A 23900-nucleotide genomic window follows, 5' to 3' on the forward strand; every position below is an offset into this window, starting at 1 on the left:
TGCTGAAGCTCAAATGTGCTGCATAACACGAGAATGAACCTCGTTGGTTCTTGCAGAAGCTCAAACGTGCTGCATAACACAAGAATGAACCTCATTGGTTCTTGCTGAAGCTCAAACGTGCTGCGTAACACTAGAATGAACCTCATTGGTTCTTGCTGAAGCTCAAACGTGCTGCATAACACTAGAATGAACCTCGTTGGTTCTTGCTGAAGCTCAAACGTGCTGCGTAACACTAGAATGAATCTCATTGGTTCTTGCAGAAGCTCAAACGTGCTGCGTAACACAAGAATGAACCTCATTGGTTCTTGCTGAGGCTCAAACGTGCTGCGCAACACTAGAATGAACCTCTTTGGTTCTTGCAGAAGCTCAAACTGGCTGCATAACACAAGAATGAACCTCATTGGTTCTTGCTGAAGGTCAAACGTGCTGCGTAACACTAGAATGAACCTTATTGGTTCTTGCAGAAGCTGAAACGTGCTGCGTAACACGGGAATGAACCTCATTGGTTCTTGCTGAAGCTCAAACGTGCTGCGTAATACGAGAATGAACCTTATTGGTTCTTGTAGAAGCTCAAACGTGCTGCGTAACACGAGAATGAACCTCATTGGTTCTTGTAGAAGCTCAAACGTGCTGCGTAACACGAGAATGAACCTCATTGGTTCTTGCTAAAGCTCAAACGCGCTGCATAACACAAGAATGAACCTCACTGGTTCTTGCAGAACTCAAACATGCTGCATAACACAAGAATGAACCTCATTGGTTCTTGTAGAAGCTCAAACGTGATGCGTAACACGAGAATGAACCTCATTGGTTCTTGCAGAACTCAAACGCGCTGCATAACACAAGAATGAACCTCATTGGTTCTTGCTGAGGCTCAAACGTGCTGCGTAACACGTGAATGAACCTTATTGGTTCTTGCTGAAGCTCCAACGTGCTGCGTAACATGGGAATGAACCTCATTGGTTCTTGCTGAAGCTCAAACGCGCTGCGTAACACGAGAATGAACCTCATTGGTTCTTGTAGAAGCTCAAACGTGATGCGTAACACAAGAATGAACCTCACTGGTTCTTGCAGAACTCAAACATGCTGCATAACACAAGAATGAACCTCATTGGTTCTTGCTGAAGCTCAAACGTGCTGAGTAACACGAGAATGAACCTCATTGGTTCTTGTAGAAGCTCAAACGTGATGCGTAACACGAGAATGAACCTCATTGGTTCTTGCAGAACTCAAACGCGCTGCATAACACAAGAATGAACCTCATTGGTTCTTGCTGAGGCTCAAACGTGCTGCGTAACACGTGAATGAACCTTATTGGTTCTTGCTGAAGCTCCAACGTGCTGCGTAACATGGGAATGAACCTCATTGGTTCTTGCTGAAGCTCAAACGCGCTGCGTAACACGAGAATGAACCTCATTGGTTCTTGTAGAAGCTCAAACGCGCTGCATAACACAAGAATGAACCTCACTGGTTCTTGCAGAACTCAAACATGCTGCATAACACAAGAATGAACCTCATTGGTTCTTGCTGAAGCTCAAACGTGCTGCGTAACATGATAATGAACCTCATTGGTTCTTGCTGAAGCTCCAACGTGCTGCGTTACAAGGGAATGAACCTCATTGGTTCTTGCAGAACTCAAACGTGCTGCGTAACACGAGAATGAACCTCACTGGTTCTTGCTGAAGCTCAAACGTGCTGCGTAACACGAGAATGAACCTCACTGGTTCTTGCTGAAGCTCAAACGTGCTGCGTAACACGGGAATGAACCTCATTGGTTCTTGCAGAACTCAAACGTGCTGCGTAACACGAGAATGAACCTCATTGGTTCTTGTTTCACGAGTTCACACTTACAAATAAGTCAGATAGAATAAATGCGTATTTGGCGTGCTGTCCGAGGAGAGGGCTCCGGGCTCGGTATTCGGCCCGAACCCAGAGTACTCCCCCCGTATTCCTGGCTGTGAAAGAACAAGCCAAGAGTGAGGAGTCGGGGTGGTGGAGGGATGCTGAAAACTGTCAAGGAAGTTAGATGAGTTGACAGAGTGAATATATATGCTTCCTCGCATGCTGATAGGGTAGACATGGTAATTGTTTGATGAGTTGATTGATTACTTGATTATTTGAACGTGCTCCTCCCGAACTTTGTTAATAAAACATCATATGTTAAGCAAACTTGATTGCGCTTCTGTTTACCACAACTGATTTATGCGTTGACGAATTTTTATTTTTGAATAAAAGTCTAAATTCAATCTATTCATCATTTAAAGTGATTGTGTCTGTTCAGAAAATTTGGACTAAACCACTCGATTCATATGAACTTTATGAACTATGAAGTGGTAGTTGCATAGCTGTCAATGGAGGGACAGAAATCTCTCAGATTCTATATATTCATTTGTATTTTGAAGATGAACGAAAGTCTTGCATGGGAGTAAATGACAGAATTTTCATTTTTGGGTGAACTAAATAAAGTTCAGCGTCAGTTATTTTTTTAAAGAAATGAATCATTTTAATCATCAAGGATGCATTAAATTGATCAAAAGTAACAGTAAAGACAGTAAATAAATGCTGTTTTTTCGAACTTTGCTAGTAATGATGCTGAAAATTCAGCTTTGATCACAGGATTAAATTACATTTTACTATATGTTTTGTTAAATTGTAATAATATTTCACAGTAGTGTTGTTTTACTGTTTTTCTGATCAAATAAATGCTGCCTTAATGAGCATTAGAGACTTTTCAAAAACATTAAACCGAGTTAAAAGTTAACAGGTCTCTTTGGAAGTTTTCAGGATTTATAATATACAATGTAACAGTGTGCACATATTTCTTTCCTCTGCACTCATTTTCTTTTAAATGAAAAATGTCCATTTTGTGTCATAAAGTGTTCAATAAGTCATGAAGAAAAGCGTTGTTGGCTAGCATTCTGAAGTTTGATGAGAACTGGACTAGAGATTTGAAATCTGGACACGCTTTGTTTTCTCCTTGGACACAATCTAAAAAACATGATTTGAAGCGGAACAAGTTTGAAGTATCATAACCATTTATAATCTATCTTTGTTCTGCACAATTACACATCACATGTAGCAATCCACATGCATGTCTATACAAATGATGAAAGGCGACTGAGAAAAACGGTGCAAACGGAACAAAGGGATTTTGCCATCTGTCAAGCAACTGTTTTGAAATCACTATAATAATTTAATAGTGACTCCAACTCAGTAATCAATACCTATAATGTTTTCCATATGAATTACAACATTACAAAGGGCAAATACATGCATTGTGACCTTAGAGCCAGGTTGTCCACTTGAACCAGGCATTCCAGGCAATCCCATCTCGCCCTGTAGAAAGACAAACACAATCAAATACACGTTCTTAACTTTACAGCAGTTAACTTGCGATCATAGTTCAGTATTTTGTGTGTGTGTGTGTGTGTGTGTGTGTGTGTGTGTGTGTGTGTGTGTGTGTGTGTGTGTGTGTGTGTGTGTGTGTGTGTGTGTGTGTGTGTGTGTGTGTGTGTTTTTCAGTAACTTGTCTTTGCCATATTTTATCAAAATGAAGTTGTTCTGCTTCTGAAACGAGTCCTTTTTTCTTTTCGGTTGACGTCCAATCGCTATATGTAACGCCCACTTTTCATGATCCAATCAATTCCTGATTGATAAAACCTAGTCCTGCCCTGATTTTTTTCTTGTTGAATATCTTTTTCACTCAAAAATGGGTTTGGTGGATTTTATGTCCCCATCAAACAATATGGCAAATTTTATGTAAATTGTTACTCAATTTTCATGCCACATGGTTTCCCATGCATAGATGTACCCCATTAACAAAAATCAGTAACACTTTAGTTTAGGGTCCCTTATGAGTACTTATAAAGCACATATTAATGCATTATTCTGCATGAACATTTCATGTATCCCTGAATCCTACCCAATACCTAAACTTAAAAACTGTCTTACTTACTATTAATAAGCATTAATTAGGAGTTTATTGAGGAAAAAGTCATAGTTAATAGTTAGTTAATAGTGAAAATTGGACCCTAATCTAAAGTGTGACCAAAAAATCATAATGATTGGCACCTAAAACATATTTTTTAAAAACTCAAAATAAAGGTTACATATACATTTCTAAATGACCAATTAGTTCTGTATAATTATAGACTTATCTTTTAAATAGACTTGAAAATGATGTTGGCATTAGTGGAATTTTATTGCCATGGTTTAAATCATACTTATCTGACCGTTATCATTGAAACCCTTTATAAAGTCTTTAGTCAGGTCAATTCCAAACTTACACTGTTTTCACACTCGGTTCAAAAGCTTGGTCTAAACATAAGAACGATTCTTGAACGCTTGTGATTGGTCGAGCGCTTTGAGTGTGTTTGGGAAATGTCACGCCCCTTACCATAACCGCACACTACTAACTAACTCAACCAGGCCCCGCCCCTTTATTCTGCGTATTAATTATTTAAACGAGGAATATTGTGACGTGTTCATTTCCGGAAGAAACTCAAGTCTACAATGGAGGCGTTTCAGGAGTTCAGAAACACTGACACTGATATAGAGAAGAACTGGAGCTTTTTCATGATCAAACAGCAACATTACACACTAAACACAGATGAACATGGAAAAAAACACAATAGTTCCTCTTTAAATATTAGGTGCAGGTACACTAGCTTTGAGCATGGATATCAGCAACAGGATATGATGACATTATCTAGGGCTTCTGTTTTTAATAACTACTAGATCACAAATTACAGGCAAATTCAAAATGTCAAATATTTGGTGTATTGAGCCAAGAGATCAATAAGTGACATTGACATTGTCAATTGGTAAAACATGTTTTCATCACATACTGTATGAATTCACAGGTTCAGCAAACATTGGTACGGAGTACAATCTAAATCTCTAAATCTCACATGTGCGAGTGTTTCCTCTCTCTTATGTCTGCATGCCAACGAATGGAAGCGTTTTGAGCACCAGGGTCACCGCAATCCTGGCTAACTTGCTCATTGTCCACTGAGAATAGTCCTATTGTCTACAGCATTTGTACAACAAATAATGCGATTGCCTCATTGGTTTAATATATTTCTCTCTCAGTGATGTTTTGAAGGAAAACACAAATGGAAAACACAAATGTATTGCATTTCAGAATTGCATTATTGGATATGATTTGATTGATTGGATATGATTTGACTTGCAGTGGACATAATCACAAGCATATTAAAAGTTACACTCACTTTTGCATTGTGATTTTTCAAGTGTTTACTATATTTTTAGATTTACTTACAGAGTCTCCAGGTATACCTTTGGCTCCTTTTGGTCCTGGCAGGCCATGTTCACCCTTTAAAGAAACCAACAGATGTAAATTTTCAATATGTTTGGGATAGCTTAATTTATAGTGAGACGAATAAAAAAAAAAAATACACTGGTAGCAAAATTATATTTGGAGACTTTAAGAAAAAGTTCAATGGGTTTTGAATGAAAAAAAATTATTTGCCACTTAATTATATTTATAATTAAAAGAATTAAGTTGCCTATAGGTACAATAATAGTGTTGGACGTGCACTCATAGTGCCTGAAAATATTGCCTGTGCATGCAGCACTAAGTTTACAACTATACAACAACAAATGAGAAATAAACTGTCCACATGAGCAAAGAAAAAGGGAAAACATCACCTTAATTCCCCTCTGACCATCATTTCCAGGTATACCAGACATGCCCTGTTAAAAAACAAACTTGCTCAATCCTTGTTTAACAATGAACTACTTAGTAAAATCCCCAAGAGACTTATAACATTCATTAACGGCTTTAAGCACTAGAGACAGAGTCGTTACACTAATGAGTGCATTTGAAAACCCAGTTACTGGATGTATTGAGTCTCTGAGGTACATGGTGAACATAGCGCTGTGTCGGGACACCGGTGGGTTTTCCTGGCCTCTGATGAAGCTAACATGCATGGGATGTCTGGATTAATCACTTATGAAATGCATCCCTCCTGGCATCTCGAAGCTTTGTCAGTCAGAGAAAGTAATAGTTTTAACAGGACGTTGTTAAATTCGGAGCTAACACCGGAGATAACATCAGGCCAACCTACACAATCTGTAGGAGGATTAAGATTTAAATCTCAAGGTACTGCAACTTTATCTTTCCTGTTATAGTAATTAAAGTGCTATTATTTTATATAACATTACAATAATTTATAAAAATATATAATAACAATAATGCTTTAAAAAATAGATCAAGCAAATAAGAGAAATTAATGCACACAAATGGGCATTTGTTGAATAGCTATAACCTTTGGGTTGCTAATTGCAAATTATAACCATTAGGCTATTTTAACCATTAGTTTTTATTGTGTACACTTTATTATTATTATTACTAATTTAATGTACAGTAACTGTATCAATTGTCTATGCAACTGCTTTATTTGTCAAATAGTTTTCCTCAAATGAGCTTAAAAAAATGATAGAGTAAATTTATAATGTGTTTTACACGATTCTTGAAACCATACTGTCAAAGACATCTATGAGTTTAATGGATTGTCATATATGCTTTGTACGAAGTGGCTAACATAGCATAATCAGAACGTGCTTTATTTGTAGTAACAATAATACAGCATTTTCTCCTCCATTCAATACATTTTAAAATTAATTGCAAGCCATTTAACAACACAAGTCACCTAGCTTTTATTAATATGATATTCTAATATTGATCTAGCTTACAGAGTAATGTTACAACATAAGTTCAACACACTCAAATGTATTATTAGTATGATTGTTTTGACCAAGTAAAACAGCGCCTCATTACCCCACAATTTTAATTCGTCAAATAAATTGACCTGGATGAGTAGTAAATCAGCACTTGCGGCTATTTCATTAGAATGAAATAAAATAATGTGAATTTAAGTGATCAAACGTAACTGTAACAATGTAGCCTAGAAATCTAGACACACCCTAGCGGCAGCAAAATGTATTTTGCAGTCAGGGTAGTCTAGCAACTCTCCGTTAACTTTCGGAGCTGTAAAAACCTAAATTGGGTCAGGCCAATCACATCGTGTATAGAGTAGGCTGGGCGGGCTTAACATAATGACGACAGAGTTGCGACGGTTCCCTGCTTCTTGAAAACAAAGAAGAGTTGCTGCTGCTGGCGAACAGTCTTTCCAATCGGCTTTGGCCGCGACTCTGGAGGACTTGGAGTTAAGTTTTTCTTTGAGAAAAGAGCAAAGAACGGCACTTAAGTCATTCTTAAAAAAGGAAGATGTGATCGTAGTTTTGCCGGCCAGATTAAAAAGTTGAATCTATCAACTAACATTAGCTCCACTGTTGGGAAAACGCTCTGGGGTGCGTTTCCCGAAAGCATCGTTGGCCAACTATGGTCGCAAGGTCATCGCAATGTCCATTGAACTCTATTGGTAACGACGGAACTTGCGACCATAGTTGGCCAACGATGCTTTCGGGAAATGCACCCCTGGTTGGTTGAAGCGCTGTCCTATTGCGTGCAGAGGGAATTTGAAAGACAGCCGTATATCCCGCCCCTCGGATTGAGCCGTGTCTATGGTGAGCTGCCAGACCTAACATCTTGATGTAGGTCTGGCTTGCCAGGCTAGTAACAAAGTTCAAATTCAGGGAAGAAAGATGCAGACGTTACTTTAATCATAAAATAAACAAACAACAAAGCAAAAGGAGTGGCAACGTTTGACTGCCGTTTGTCTCGGCCCGCCCTGCTTCATACCACAGTAATGTTAATAAAACTTTAATACATTTGCTCATCCGTGAATATGATTTCTGCCTGAGTCCCATCAGATTGCTCTCCATCGGCTGTGGAGGTGAATACGACAACTCCCAACTTGAGAGTGACCTCTAGTTGTGAAACTTACATACTGTGCCTTTAAATCACGATGTACTGCAGTACATTACTATTCAATCCTGCATTTTACATTTAGGCAAATGCTATACTTCCCTGGAGGCACACCAACACTACACATGTTCAAACTCTTCCTAATCAAACACACCTGATTCAACTCATCAGCTCAGTAGTAGAGACTGAAATAGAGGAGTCGGATAATAAGAGAGACATCCAACATGTGTGCCTCCAGGAACAGGGTTAGGAAACAAGACTTTTTGTTTCAGTCGGAATAAAAACAGAGTTTCCCGGTGTTTGCGCATACTTAGACAGGCTACCATTGCTTATTTTCTTTGTTTTAAAAAGCAGACTTAATATTTACCTATTTAGGAGATGACGAGCACATGAAGCCATTGCTTCTATTGATCAAGCAGTAAAAACACTCCTTCCTGCGGCCAAAACAAGCTGTCTGTGGTGGATGAGAGTCTGAAACAACGTCCTGCAAACTTCACAGACCATGAGTGAGAATTTTAGAAAAATCGTTCCTTCAACAACAACAAAAGCTTGTTCCGTGTGTCATACGTCATTACGCCATTATACCTTTTTTCCAACTTTGCAGTTTCAGTTTTCAATCTGATCAAGTGTTTTCATGCCTCATCAAACGGATTAGAAACGGTTTACATCACCCCTTACAATAAATTTAAATCAAATCTGGCCAATTTATTCCAATTGACATGGTTACATTACTTTTTTACTCTGACAATGCTAAAAGTCCAATCACAAACAGATTATTAGAGTCCAAGTAAATGCAGCTTCTGATGTCAACAAACCTGACCCAAAGTATTACACTTCGGCATGAAAGTCTTCTACATTTGTGCTTCAGACAATGAAAGGGATCTCAGGTCAAGCACCTTGTTATTGAGATGTGTAGACTGAAATTCACTTTGAGGGTTGCTAATGGATCAGTGAGGGTTAATGTCATATTATGTGACTACGCATTACTTGACAGAGAGTTTACAGCCTACATTTAGCCTTAAGAACAAATGGTGCAACCAAATAAAGTTGGCCTATGGAGTTAGCTAGTATGGCTAGCTAGTAGTTACTAAGCCTCTACTAATTAATGTAGAATTCTACTAGACTTCAAGTCTAGTGTGGACTTGAAGTAAGGAATGACCCTTGGGACACACTGCTCTGCATTTTACACATCTTCCTTATCTAACACACTTGATTCCCATCATCAGCTCATTAGGAGAGGACTCTATCAGACTGTCAGTCCAAATCCGATTTTTGTGCACATCCGATCAGATTTAGCTAGTGTGAACGGCCAGAAATCACATGAAATGCGATTTTTAAAAATCTGTTTCGAGCTACATTCGTATGTGGTTTGAAATCCTATTTCTGTTTTCCTGTTTGTTGGTGTAAAGTCAAGATGATTTGGTCAAATTAAATCATGTTTTTCACTTAAAATCATTTTATTCGATTTGATTTTGCTTGACAAAATAATATTTTGCACTATATTTTGTCTGCATAAAAAAGTTATTGATGTGCTAATATATGGTTTTGGGCCTATTTGTCAAGAGAATATTTCATAGGACTAACTCAACCCAGTCAGTAACAAAATTATAATTTGAAGTTTAGATAAATCAGATACATTACTAAGAAGCACTCGTTTTCCCAAAACAGATTGACTGTCATTGCGAGACCTGTAATCGTTGCGGGAATGTAACATTATAACATTCTGTTCCAAGCCAATATGGCCACGAGCGCATCGTGATCAAAAGAACTACTGTACAACAGATACACTTGACTTATAGACCATAAACCATTACTATTGTTTATTTTGGCACACTTTTGTCTCTGGTTGTCATGGGATGACAACGCAAAAATGAGAAAGATTAATTTATATTGAATGTAATGGTCTAAATAGCCTAAGTGGTCAAAGGCTCTCGTTAATTTACAAAGGGTTCAATTGATCGTACTACTAAACAATGATGCTTTATAGCAAAATTGAACTCACTTCATAATTGATTAACTTTACAGTTATTGAACGGTTTTGAATCAATACTAAACAGACTTCAGCTGAACAATGACGCTCTTTCTAGAGCTCTGCTGAAGCATTGAACTCAGAATCATTATTTTCCTGTTTATCACTGACAAAAAAGCTGCGTTGAAATCTGTATTGTATAATGCGCTGTATAAATATGGGTGACTTGAATCGGCTTGATTGGAAGCGTGCCGTAGTAGAGATTAAAGTACAATTCATATGCTACTAACAATGGTGTTTTCGGAATCAGCTAGTCTGTAAATGTGTAATTATAAATGTGTTACATTTATAATTATTTCATCACGTTGAGTGCGTTGCGTTGTGGGAAACAGTGTCCTCAGATGCATACATTAGATTTCAGCAAATGGAGTATAATCTGGGAATTCCATGCATACAGAAAATTAAAATACCATTCACAGTATCCACATTGCATTCTGCAATATAGTTGGACATCTTGCCCACCCTGTCAGATCCAGGGACATACATCATTTTTTTAATACAATTTTCTTAACTTTAACAATTCCGCGGGAATTATTTTAAATGTGATTTGTTTTGTCTTGCATTAGAACACTGTCCTAATACTAATACGAATATGCAAATTCGTCTCTTCAGTTACGTCACGTCCGTAGTAATGTTATGTTCTTCTTCGCGCCAATATTCGGATTCCAACTAGCAGTAGCAGCGCCCTTTTTATGTTATTACAACAATGGCTTAATCACTATCTATGACACATTTAAGAAATGTGAATTACGCAGATCATTTGAATTACGACGATATTATCAACACCTTAAAGCCCAGTCGACTCCGACTTTTTTAGAACAGACATCAACCATACAAGGTAAGCGGGTAGGTTTTTGCCTGGCCCGCCGTGGCATGATTATGCAATATTTGCATTTAATATTTGTGACCAAAATGTTTTCTGAAATGTAAGCGGATTAGCAATGGCAATGGTGTTTTCCAGAAAGCAAGGTTATCTTACTGTCAAACATACCCTGAACTGTCGGTTGATTAAACCAAACCTTGCTTACTCGAGGTATGCTGGTTTCAAAAACGCGTCCGGGAGTAAGTTCATGCAACTCAGAGTATGTTCATGGACATGGTTGACACACCATAAATTCTCAACAGAGCGACGAATCGATAGCGAATCGACGAGTCACCATGGAAACGGACATTATAAGAAGCGCGCCATACTACTTCTTTCGTTAAATGCTGCTTTCGTTAAATACACACTTAGTGCATATCGCCACCTATTTGGTGGTTGTTCAATCATTTTGAAATATTTTAGTTTAATAATCTTTAATCACTGTGAATAAGAACTGTGTTTGTTTGATGCTAATTATATAATAAAAAGCAAGAATGATTAATCTAAATACAGTCTGTGCTTGCAAAAATAACATGTCTGTATAAGTTTTTTTTGTCATTTTGCTTCCACATTGCTTGAAAGTTAAGATATAGGCTATCATTTCATATCATATCTTTTATTATAGAAATACATTATAGCATAGAAAACGTCCTGTTGCAAAAAATAAATAAAAAAATGTCTGAATGCAGATCAAATGTGTGAGATGAAAATTATATTGCTAAGTTATATATTATAATAAAATTAACATTACCATGTTTCAATGTTGCTTTATATATCGATATAACTATATATATAATAGTGTGCACAATCTGTCCCACTAGAGCCTCATCAATAGGGCACATATGTTCTGAACACCTCTGAAGTAAACTAACCCTGAACACCTCTGAAGTAAACTAACCCTGAACACCTCTGAAGTAAACTCTCTCTGAACACCTCTGAAGTAAACTAACCCTGAACACCTCTGAAGTAAACTCTCTCTGAACACCCCTGAAGTAAACTATCCCCCTGGAACAGAACCTGCTCCGCAGCTAGCATATGCTGGCAGCTAGCATAATTTAAAAAATAAACCAACCTTGAAAACGGCCCTTCTTCCTGAGCCTCTCTAAACTCAAACATCACTTTAGAGGGCATGTCTCAACAGGTAGAAACAAAGATTTTCAAAGCTCTGAACCAATTGCTTCGTAAAATGATTAACTGTCAAAACAGTGTAAATGCAACAAAAACTTTTTTATTTTAATTAAAGTATAATCTATCAAATGCAGTTAGTCTATCTAATCAACTAATACCAGTGAATATGAAGTATCTGTATAACGTGTTCTTTTATCAATTTTCAGGGCTTGTTTTGTTTGTTCTTTGGATGGCTCAGCTAAACAGGCCAATAAGAGACTATTAACTACTATTAGGCTATTAATTTTAATTATACCAATGTCCCATTAAAACGTCTACAAATGTAACTGATCAGAGATCAGGTAAAAACCATAGAGACTTGTTCAGTGGTTCGCCCCTGGGGGGCAATCTCAGTGAATCTGCATTATTCATTTCTTTACAGATCATCGCCCCCCAGTGGCAAACCATTGAAATCTGATACGCACTCTAATCCACTGATTCGAAACTAAATATTTCGTAAAGGTTTCGAAGCTTCATGAAGCAGTGTTTCGGAAGCGGCCCATCACTACATGGTTGTATGGTGATATGCCATTTTGAACACGGCTTCCATATCGATTCTTGAGTTGCATTTAGCAGATGCTGGCAAATATAGTAGGTCATCCAGGTATTCCACGTGTAACCCCTCCGGTTCTACTCGCCCTGCTCCAAACGGGATTCGAACCTGGCGTTTCAGGCATGGGAGGCGGGTGTGCTTACAAAGACGCTAAAGAACGCAGCCTCTAGCGTCAGTCATTAACACACCTCCTGAGGCCAGGGGAGTGAGGTTTACATGCAGCTGGCTTCCGTTACACATGAATACAGAAAATTTGGATACAACGCACACTACTGAATACTGCAGAAATAGAGTAGTATGATAGTATGTCATTTTGAACACAGCCATTGAGAAATACTGCACTAAGGGAAGGATACAAGACACTTCTACTGCAGAATTTCAGAGACTTGGGTGTGAAATCTCTTGGACTTGGCCTAATAAGCAACCACAGAGTAATGATCTGGCAACCACCTAGTTCACCCTAGCTTTGTATTGCCAAGATGGGCCAACATATTTATGCTATAACAGTATGCTAGTATAAATGTTATAATGCAAGTGGCCCCACCAATAAAATACAGTGCAAACAAACTATCGTTCCCGGCAGAAGAGCCCCTGATCGCCCCTCTCTGTGCAAAGCATGCACCTTGTTACTTACGACTGACTCTCACATCATTTCGCAAAATGTAGGGACAGATTTTATATGTACACACATCCGGATTGTCCTGTTTCCCCTGGAAAGTGTTTGTATAGTCTAATGTTTTACTGGCTAGGTTACTTTGTTTGCATGATAAAAAAAGAACAAAATGAAGAACAAACTTTCTCAAAATCCAAAATACAGACCATTGCACAGATTGATGGCTGTATTTGCTACTTTTAGAAAGCGTGACATTTTAGATCTCTGGAAAGTTTAGGTTAACTGCAGAACATGTCAAGATGGGCCAGGATTCGTCATTCTATCTTTTATAAAGCATCTCTGTGGTCAAGCACATTTCCTCTTTGAATGCTTCCTCTTCATGATGTATGTGCGCTTCCATGTAGTCTGCAGAAAACATTTCCTTCACTTCCAAGTTTTACAGCTGTTCAAGCTCTGCATTCTATTTTTGTATTAGTGAAAAAAAAGAAAAGAAAAAAAAATCAGCAATGAGCCTTAAAAAATAATCAGGACAGTAGATAAGCAGACTTGTAATAGTCAGCAAACTATTAAAATCAGGACTAGCAATGCCTTATTCACAAAAGCATGCAAAGGAGAGTGCTTGTTATGAGAAGTGTTTTACTGTGAGGAATCACCAATAATTCGACATAAAATAATAATAACGACAACTCGGGAGATTACTATGGTAATATAGATTGTAGGGGTGTAACGGTACACAAAAATCACGGTTCGGTACGTACCTCGGTTTTAAAGTCACGGTTCGGTTTATTTTCGGTACAGTAAGGGAAAGAAATGCAAACATTAAACTGCAGGTTGTTTATTACTATAAACTTTTTTTAACAATTTGTTAACACTTTTTTAAACACTTTTTAATAAAATATAATAAAATAGATATAAAATAAAAAAAGAATAAGAAATAAAATACTGCTGCAAAGTTCTCCACTAAATAAAATACTCTCAGTCTCAAACCAATATCACATAATAAAATATAATGAAAAATAGAAATAAATAACTATGATTACAGTGCAGGAACAGAAAATAGCCCTATATTAAAATAATATTAAACACATATATTAATGTATTATTATTTTTCAATAATCAATCAACATAATCAATTTAAGATTTTTTTTTTTCCACTTTTTTAATAATTATCAAAATAAAATATAGTCCAAAGCTATAGTACAAAGCTATTATTACCAGAGCATGTGATCAGAGCAGGTCATTTTACCATTGTTGCCAGCATGACTATACCAGCTCAGCAAACAGAAATCTAAGTTACTACTGAGAAATTTCACCTTATTTGATCGGACTTTGCTTTTCCAGTGCGTGATCGGTACATGATTGGAGTGTTTGGGCCGTTAACCACAGAGCAGAACGCGCATCGCAAACACGGACTCGAACATTGAGCAGAGAGCGCAGCGGGTCGTCGACACACACACACACACACACACGCGCGCGCGCACGCCACGGAACGGAGAGTGCGGCGGCGCACACGAAGCGGAAAAGCTTTTTTTCGCCATGCAGTCTATTTCATTGTTACAGTGACGACGGGTAAAACACGGGTAAAACCAGAGAATGTCTAATAGGAAAAAACATTAGAATCAGCTGCAGGGCGGGATTTGCGCTGAACGCGGAGACTTCCGTCACTTAATATGTTCGTGTGGAAACACGAAAATGTACCTATGTTCCGCACACAAAATATTGCATTCAGTCATTTGGTACACACGTGCACCGAACCGAAAGCCCTGTACCGAAACGGTTCGGTACGAATACACGTACCGTTACACCCCTAATAGATTGGCATGGTAATGGATGTGGTAATGATGATGTATTTGGTCTTGATGGAATAGATCTGCTACGCTGCTGCTGTGCTCCAGAGCAAGTACCAAGACTTGCTACTGTGAATACCATTCCAGACACTGCTGTGTGTTTTCTCCTGATGTTCCAAGCAACTGAAACTTGTTGTAAAAGTTCTGAAGAGCGAATTTTATCTTCCACAAGGGGCAAGGCATTTAATCTTTTTGATTTTGCACTGCCAGAGATAGTGAAACTAAAATCTCCCGTGTGCGTGAAAACGGTTTACAAATAAACTTGACGCGCCTTACCATGTCTAATAACAAGCACAAACTGTGTTAAAAAGAATTTGACGTGCAAGTAAAAAGGTAGGCCATCTGTCCTACAGCGTTTTTCTACTTTACCACAGTAAAGAATGTGAATATAATAGGCCTAATTAAACGCAAACTAAAAGGAAGAAACGTTTATAATCCCCTGTGAAAATGGGTGAGATGTGAGGGAAGATTTGGGAAAAGAAACGAGAAATTCCATGTTCAGTTGAATATAGGGGTGTCCATGGTTTACCGATTAACCGTTAAAAATTGCGTAACCGAGTGAAACATTTTGCTCGGTTAAGTGGTGTCAATGGCGTGCATTGAATTTAGTTGTAATACATTTTTGCACCACCAGAGACCGCTAGACCAGTTTTCTAATATGAAGCGGGCAAAGAAAGCGCGCGTCCGAGAGTGAAGGCTGTGCGCGAGCCATAAACAAACATAGTATCCGCGCCACTGATCGCAGCACAATAATATCTGTCTGCAGAGCCGCAGAGCCGCAGAGCCACAGCTTTACCCCGCGCATGCGCAGTTTCATCACAACAGCTTTACCCGCAGAGTCCGTTTACCGTTACATTCACCCATACAATTTGTATTATGCATTTCCTAAACATGTACTTGCTAATCAAACACTTTATATGAACAAACTACTAATCTAAAACACAATCGGTCTTCCGACCTTTTACTATTGTGTTGATATGCGCGAGGGAGAGAGAGCAATACAGCGCTCGTGTTGTTTGAAGGCGGTGAGAGTGCGCGCGCGCGCGGCCGGGGCTCTCTCACTGTTTGTTCTTATATGCGCCCTGTCCACTGATCTAAATAATTAGGCTAGTTGTTACGACGACTTATTTGTTCCCTCGTTTTAATAAATCGTGGACACGTTGAACTAATTCCCTCCCTCATTTTGATTTAACGAATTACAACGTGGCCAAAAACATTTTGATACTATTAGTGAATGCTAAAGACCTATTTTTTGTGAATTGGTGAATATTCAGGTGAATTATTTCGTGGCCACGAATTAATTTAAAAACGGTTAAATTAATTCCGGTTAATGAAAAACTTGAAAACGTGCAGCCCTAGTTGAATAACTAATGGAATATTGTTAAATTCGCTGATGATCGGGTGACCAGATTGCAAAACAGAATACAAAGCCGACAAAGCTTAAATTTATTGGCTCACGCACAGCTCTCTCATTCGTCATGAATCCAAATGTTTCCATGGCTTATTTATTTTGTAAACAAAGCTTTGTGCATAATATTATAATCATATAATCAACATAATCATAATATTCATGTAAAACAGCATTCACATACAAAAAATGTGTTTTGGGCAGGCCACCGCTAGTGCAACTGAGCCACCGCGGTGGTGTGGTTGTCAAGTTTACAGGCACAGCCCTAATAGACAGGAAGGGATAGAACCAAAAACCTCCCCAAAACAAGCAGATCTATCGGCAAGACATATGTACTGGTTTTTCTTTTTTTTCCATGGGACCACATATTTTACTATCTATGTACGCCTTGGCTACCTTGCCGACTGGCTTAGCACTTGTGACCTAAGGCTATGTTTGCCTTGGCTACCTTGCCGATCGGCTTAGCACTAGTGACTTAATGCTATGTGCGCCTTGGCTACCTTGCCGACTGGCTTAACACTAATGATCTAAGGCTATGTGCGCCTTGGCTACCTTGCCGACTGGCTTAGCACTTGTGACTTAAGGCGTGCGACTTAGCTACCTTGCAGATCGGCTTATTACTAGTGACCTAAGGCTATGTGTGCCTTGGCTACCTTGCCGACCGGCTTAGCACTAGTGACTTAATGCTATGTGCACCTTGGCTACCTTGCCGACTGGCTTAACACTAATGATCTAAGGCTATGTGTGCCTTGGCTACCTTGCCGACCGGCTTAGCACTAGTGACTTAATGCTATGTGCACCTTGGCTACCTTGCCGACTGGCTTAACACTAATGATCTAAGGCAGTGTTACTCATTGCGCGGCTCGCGAGCCTCATGCGGCTCGCCAAGCTTTCATTTGTGGCTCGCATGGCGGTAAATATAATACGTTGATATGATAATGCATTCACTAGAGATATTTCATAAAACCATTAATAACAAGTAGGGCTTTAACATAACCCTTTAAAAACTAAAAGTGTCAGCTCTATTACAAATAATTTCGATCGGATTGAAAGGGGTGGTTTATCGAGAGAACGAGAAAAAATGATCGACTGAAAACCGAAACTGAAAGGACGACGTATATGACGCGCCGAACGAGCTGTTCTCCTGATGAATAAAGTGTCACATAAATGAGTGTCCTGTCATTCTATAATTCTCCTTTCACTCAGCATCTGTGAAGTGAAGCAGGACAACAGCTCACCAGTCCTTGTTTCAGATTATCATACAGACGACTGGTTTTGGGCATTTTTACTGCGTGATAAATACAATCAGCACGGCACAACGGTTCATATGTTCATATTCCGATTAGAATCTTTTGACTTATAAACACGCACATCAACCCGATCATGTATCACATCACGATGTTTAGCGTTCATGTAAACTACAATACATTCAGATTCATCAATCGGAATGAATTCAGTCCGACTGAAACAAAAGTTGTGCATGTAAATATCCAGTCTCTGCAGAGATGCCAGTTATATGGTGGTCTTTCCAGCTCTTAACGCTGCATGTGCTCTTGGTTGGTTAGATAGGCCTACAAGATGGCCTACAGATGGGCTAATGTAGAAAAAAAAAAAACTTAAGGTCATTCTGGGATGAATATTTTCTGGAAATCCCTTTTTTTGTTTTCTTTTTTTTTCATTAAAGGAAATCATCTTGTCTCAGTTACAAATTTGACTGATAAATCATAAATAATGTTTTTTTTTTTCACCCTTTTGTATTTATTGCATTGCATATTGTATTGTTCAGGGGTGACAGATTTATAGGCAGACATGGTATTTATGACTGGATGTAACTTTTTATACTTTGCGGTAAAATGGCTCTCCTACTGACTTTGTCCTATCAGTGCGGCTCGCATGAAAAATATAGTGAAGACCACTGATCTAAGGCTATGTGCGCCTTGGCCACCTTGTCGACTGGCTTAGCACTTGTGACATAGGCTGAATCCCTATTCTCTGTCTTACCCCTTCCCCTACCCCTACCCCTACCCCTTCGTCTTACCCCTAGCCCGTGTCCCTCGAAACCGAGTGGTAAGCGCTAGGGGTGAAAACATACCCCTATGAAATGAGACGCCACTTGGTTACGTCATCATACAGTACATCGTTACTAATATTTTTATACACACTGCATGGTGTTTTGTATCTGTTTCAGTTATCACTGTTTTGAATGTCACTGATGTTCAGAAACACTTTCTTTGTTAACAAAAATCTGTCTTTATTGCCCAATAAAGTAAACATAACAGCCAAAAAAACATGCAACGTCCTCTTTTTCCCGGACATGTCGCCTGGATTTCGGGATCACCCAAAATGTCCAGGATTTGGCTTTTGCTTTCTGCCGTTGCTATTCATTATGTTTACATGCACAAGGTGTTGTTTCAATTGGACTGAATTCATTCAAATCGGTGAATCTGAATGAAGTGTTTAACGTACATGAATGCTAAACAAGTGATCCGTTTATGTGTGTTTTAGCATTGCTTAAATTCCTGTGTTTTCGTATCAGTCGGGATCCGTTTGAAGCTGAATGCATCAGCAACAGTTATCAATAGCCTACCGTAACCAGCTGATAACAAATGTCATTCCCTCACGTTTTTTTTAGCACAATTCACACCCAGCGGTAATTCAGGAAAAAATCTCAGAATCAGCCGAATCCCGGACATTTTGGGCGCTCTCGAAATCCTGTCCGGACATGTCCGGGGAAAAGAAAATTCACTGCTTATGGAGTTTAGTTAAAACTGTAGACATGCATGGAGTCCATTCAAGGCTAGTCAGAGAAATGCGGGACTGATTGTGAAAACCAGCAATGTATCGTTAGCATAGCCTAGGGTAGCAGACTAGCGATTTTTAAAAACGTTTAAAAACATTTCAATTAACAACATGGTTGCAAATATATATGACTACATGACTGTGTAGAGCACAAAACAAGACTGTCATAATTTTTCAATCAATCATTTAAGCCGAAAATACTTACATTTATGGGACTCTCTTGATGGTATGCCCGCCATTGTTGCCGGTTGCGCAGTGCATTCTGGGTACCCCTTGGTTTCAAGTAAGCTCACGAAAAATCTTGGTTTTAAGGGGTATCTACCCCTTCCCCTTAGCCCTACCCCTAGATCAAAGTGAGAATAGGGATACTCTCACGTGAATGTGCAAATCTAAGGGGAAGGGGTAAGACAGAGAATTGGGATTCAGCCTTAAGGCTACGTGCGACTTAGCTACCTTGCAGATCGGCTTAGTACTAATGACCTAAGGCTATGTGTGCCTTGGCTACCTTGCCGACCGGCTTAGCACTAGTGACTTAATGCTACAGTATGTGCGCCTTGGCTACCTTGCCGACCGGCTTAGCACTAGTGACCTAAGGCTATGTGCGCCTTGGCTACCTTGCCGACCGGCTTAGCACTAATGACTTATGACTGTGTGCCTTGGCTACCTTTGCTGACTGGCTTAGCACTAGAAATGCATGCCATGTGCTCTTTATTTGTTCTCTTGAGCAGCAATATAAAATGTTGCAAGCTGATAGATATAGGAACCCAGCAACCACCTGAGCAATTATCATTAATTAAGCCATTTGATAATAATTACATAACCCTATACTCTTATTTGATATATGAAAAGCCATCAGAAGCGATAATGAATGACAAGAGTGTGCTCTGATGCTGCATAATCATGTTAAGCATAGCTAATGAACATTACCCTTGAATAAAATGTCATGATTTTTTTTTTTTTTTAATGCAAGTGCTTGTTTTACTTTAACCTATTCATCAATAGCTTAACTTAGACAGCATGTTCACAGAGATACAAACGATAGAACATTTGCTTGCTGCATACACACAACTATTATGTAGTTATGGTTATACTCAGGTTATGCATAGTAAATACTCGCCAGACTATAAACATGATGCTATTTTAACTGTATTGATTGTTCTTTTAGCGTGACTCAAACACAACGAGCATTTGATTCAACCACACACACATTTAGCATCGCTAATGAAAACATGCTCTTCAAAATAAATGAATGCGTCATGGCGTTATACCGCTAAATATGGTGAACGCTATTTAAAGTGTAATGCTCATCACTTTAACTGTTTTTATACCCAAGCTAACAGTATATGAAATAGTGATGGCAATTTCAATTTTCAATTTCACTCATGAAGCTTCGAAACCTTTACTAATCTTTTGTTCTGAATCAATGGTTCGGAGCGTGTATATAATTGCCAGGGTCACGTGATTTCAGTAAATGATAACGGTATTTTCACTACACCACCGGACTATGAGGCTTCATAACGGTTTCGAAACACTGAAATTTCAATGGTTCATCACCGGGGGCAATGATCTGTCAACTTATTATTCATGAGGAGTCAATGGGAATAGGACTACTGGATTATGGCAAAAATCATAATCACGAATATTTTGGTCAATGTTGAAATCACGATTATTTAACACGAAATCAGGTGGGTGATATGATCAAAGTCTTATTTCATGATATGAGTAATTTTAAATGTCAGTGAAATTTCACAATTACAAAAAATAAGTAAACAGTCACCAATACAATAAGAACAAAAAAAAACTAAATTACAAACAAAAATACAAATTTAGGGTGTGTTCACACTTGGCATCTTTTTTGAAGCTGTCATGTTTTTTTTTGTTTTTTTTTACATTATAATCCTATGAAAAAAGTCCTGAGTGCTTTTTTTAAACGCCACCGCGTCTTAGCGAGACCTGTCGTTTCCATAACAACAAGAAAAAATGGTGAATGTACAGGTAGATGGATTTATTGTACTAGTGTCGTAGCACAAGGAGTTATGACATGAGCACAAAACTCTACACCAAAAAGAGGCTGTGTGGGCACAGATTGGATGGATCCTTGGTTGTTCAGGTAAGTGTATCATCTACTACTTGTTAACAAAACTATCTGTTAACATTAGCTAATTCCATTATCATTCGCTCAGCAACAGTTATCAATAGCCTACCGTAACCAGCTGATAACAAATGTCATTCCCTCACGTTTTTTTTAGCACAATTCACACCCAGCGGTAATTCAGGAAAAAATCTCAGAATGCTCCAAGGGAAACTTTGGTTGCTTCCATCTTTTACCATTGTGTCAATTCTCAATTGATTTTGATTAATTTGCTCGAGGAAGAGAGAGCGATACAGTTTGAAGACGGTGAGAGTGCGCGCGCGTGGCCGGGGCTCTCTCTCTGCTCGTTCTTTAGGTTAACATGAGCAGCAGTCATCTATTACTCACCGATCAAATAACGTTAAGGCTTTGAAATGGCCACCACCCAAAAAAAAATCAATGCAGGAAAAACCCTGATTTGGTTTGGGCTTTTAGGGAGGAATGAAAGTGCACCACTGTGAATGAAAGGAAGGTGTGTGGGACAGAATGCAGCAGCGGCACAATAATAGTTTGGCGTCGATTATCTTGATTTCATAATCGTTGGAAGAAAAAATCGAAATCGAAAATCAATTCCGATTAATCGCTACTCGATCTACCCACCACTAATATAAAACAGCAGTGACATGTAATAGACCACTGCTGCATAAACATGTACAATAAACACTGCTGCTTATACAATATGCTTCAGTGATTTGCTTGTGCACTGTTGACATGACGCTAGTTTAAAACATTTCTAACATGAAGCTAGTTTAAAACTTGTAAAGATTGCTCCATTTAGGAATTAATAACCGGACCAAACAATATGTACAGAGATGTGTAATAAAATACCATTTTTACTAATCTTAGATGTTGATTCCAGATGCGCTCTGAAAGCGCGCTGCAAGCAGTAACAGCAAACAATGGCAAGTATTTGAATGTTTGAGCAGCAAGCTCATTGGCCGCTGATTCAACAGCAAATCAAACACACCTGAACCAGCAAATCAAGGTATTACTTGAAATTAACGTCTCGGTTACGTATGTAACCCTCATTCCCTGAAGGAGGGAAGAGAGACGTAGTCGACGTGTCGACTGATTGGGATCATGCTAGGGAGCCTGTCATCTTCGAATATTGTAAAAGCGAGCCAATGGACATGGCGTGTGTGAATTGCTTCACACGCCCCGCCCTGCAGTGCGGGTATAAATACGGAAGTGGATGCACGCACCAGTTGTTTTTTGCTGAGGAGCCGAGCGGAACCCGGTCAGCGGTGGTACAGCAATAGTAGCTGTGGGACTACATCTCCGTTCCCTCCTTCCGGGAACAAGGGATACATGCAGGGCCTGAAATTAACACCCGACCACACGCCAAATGCGGGTGAATTCTGCAATTGGCGGGTAACACTGTCAATCTACCTGCCACATTGGCAGGTAGCCAATGAGAATCGACCCTTCGCGGGGAGTTTGATTGACGGCGATCTGGCCAATCATAATCCGCCGAATTTTTTTTTGTCCGACAAAGCAGTCAGGAGAGTTCAACGTTGGATGATTTGAACTTGAAAAAACGGAGTGTACTGAGTAGACCTACTGACATCTTTCCGCAGTTAAAACTTCATTCCTTCTTTCATTCATGTTTATTTTATGCTATAAATTAACTAGAAGGAAGAGATGATCGGTTCACAAGCAGCTTTAACTAACCGAGGCACCACAGCGATCTGTCAAGACACATTACAGAGCCACAAAACGGTATTGTCTAAATTTCTTTAAAAATGACCAAATTTTAACGTTGATACTTTGTTTAAAATCAAAAGTAACCAGGACTGTCTTGTCTGTCAGCGTGTTGTCAGTGTCTCTGCTGCGCGATGTGTTTTTCATTGCGTGAGATCATGGTTTGGCGTGAGCTCGGTGTAGCTTGTCGGACATAGCAACAGTAACTAAAGCGGCTGGGTCTTTGCGTTTTTTTTTTTTTTTTTTTTTTAACTGTTGTTATTTGACATTTAAACGAAGTCAGCCATACGCACCAAACGCGAATATGCGTCTAAATTCGCGCCTGACGCGCTATTCGCCTCCGGTGTGAACGCACCATAACGGTTCCTGAACGCTGTAACAGCTGCCCAGCGATCAACACAGCCGCGTGTGATTTGTTTACATAGCCTACGAGCTGCACTCGGTCTATATCTGTATTCTAAGAGTTATTATTACTTGTATGGATCTCGTCAATAACTTGACAGCACTTAAATGTGTATTCTTACAAGTTAAAGTACAAATGTTTGTGCAGTTCCTTTTTTTTTTCACCTTTTATGAGGCAAAAAAAAAAAAAAAAAAAAACTGGCTGGTAAAAAGTCACTGTGGCGGGTGGATTTTTAAATCCACCTGCCACAGTGGCTGGTGGTCAAAAAAGTTAACTTCAGGCCCTGGATACATGCGTAACTGAGACGTTCCCTTTTAGTCGGTTACGTACGACTTAGTCGACGTGTCGAGTGATTGGGATCCCTACTAAAACGCCACTAGTGCTGCTAGTGCTAATGACCTTCCAGTGCCTAGACAAAAGCCTCCTGATCCTCCCGCATATTGAGGCAGATATAGGACAAGGCTTAGGCCAGGAAAGTCACTGCTGTTCCACAGGACCACTGGGAAAGCGTACCTTTCGTTGGAAGGCATACACT

The 23900-nt window shown here is 39.1% G+C and overlaps 1 protein-coding gene across 2 annotated transcripts in view; it reads right to left on the reverse strand.

Annotated features, from left to right (window-relative positions):
- col21a1 (collagen, type XXI, alpha 1) overlaps window positions 1-23900 on the reverse strand; it is an 85080-nt gene that overhangs the window by 21419 nt on the left and 39761 nt on the right. For both annotated transcript variants that reach the window (XM_079855945.1, XM_079855944.1), the window contains exons 17-19: window positions 5671-5715; window positions 5282-5335; window positions 3283-3336 (exon numbers count right to left, since the gene is read on the reverse strand). In XM_079855945.1, the coding sequence (XP_079712071.1) occupies window positions 3283-3336; window positions 5282-5335; window positions 5671-5715 (153 nt within the window). The remainder of the gene's footprint in view (window positions 1-3282; window positions 3337-5281; window positions 5336-5670; window positions 5716-23900) is intronic.

The sequence above is a fragment of the Squalius cephalus genome (assembly GCF_949319135.1).
Source record: "Squalius cephalus genome assembly, chromosome: 21".
Lineage (NCBI taxonomy): Eukaryota > Metazoa > Chordata > Actinopteri > Cypriniformes > Leuciscidae > Squalius > Squalius cephalus.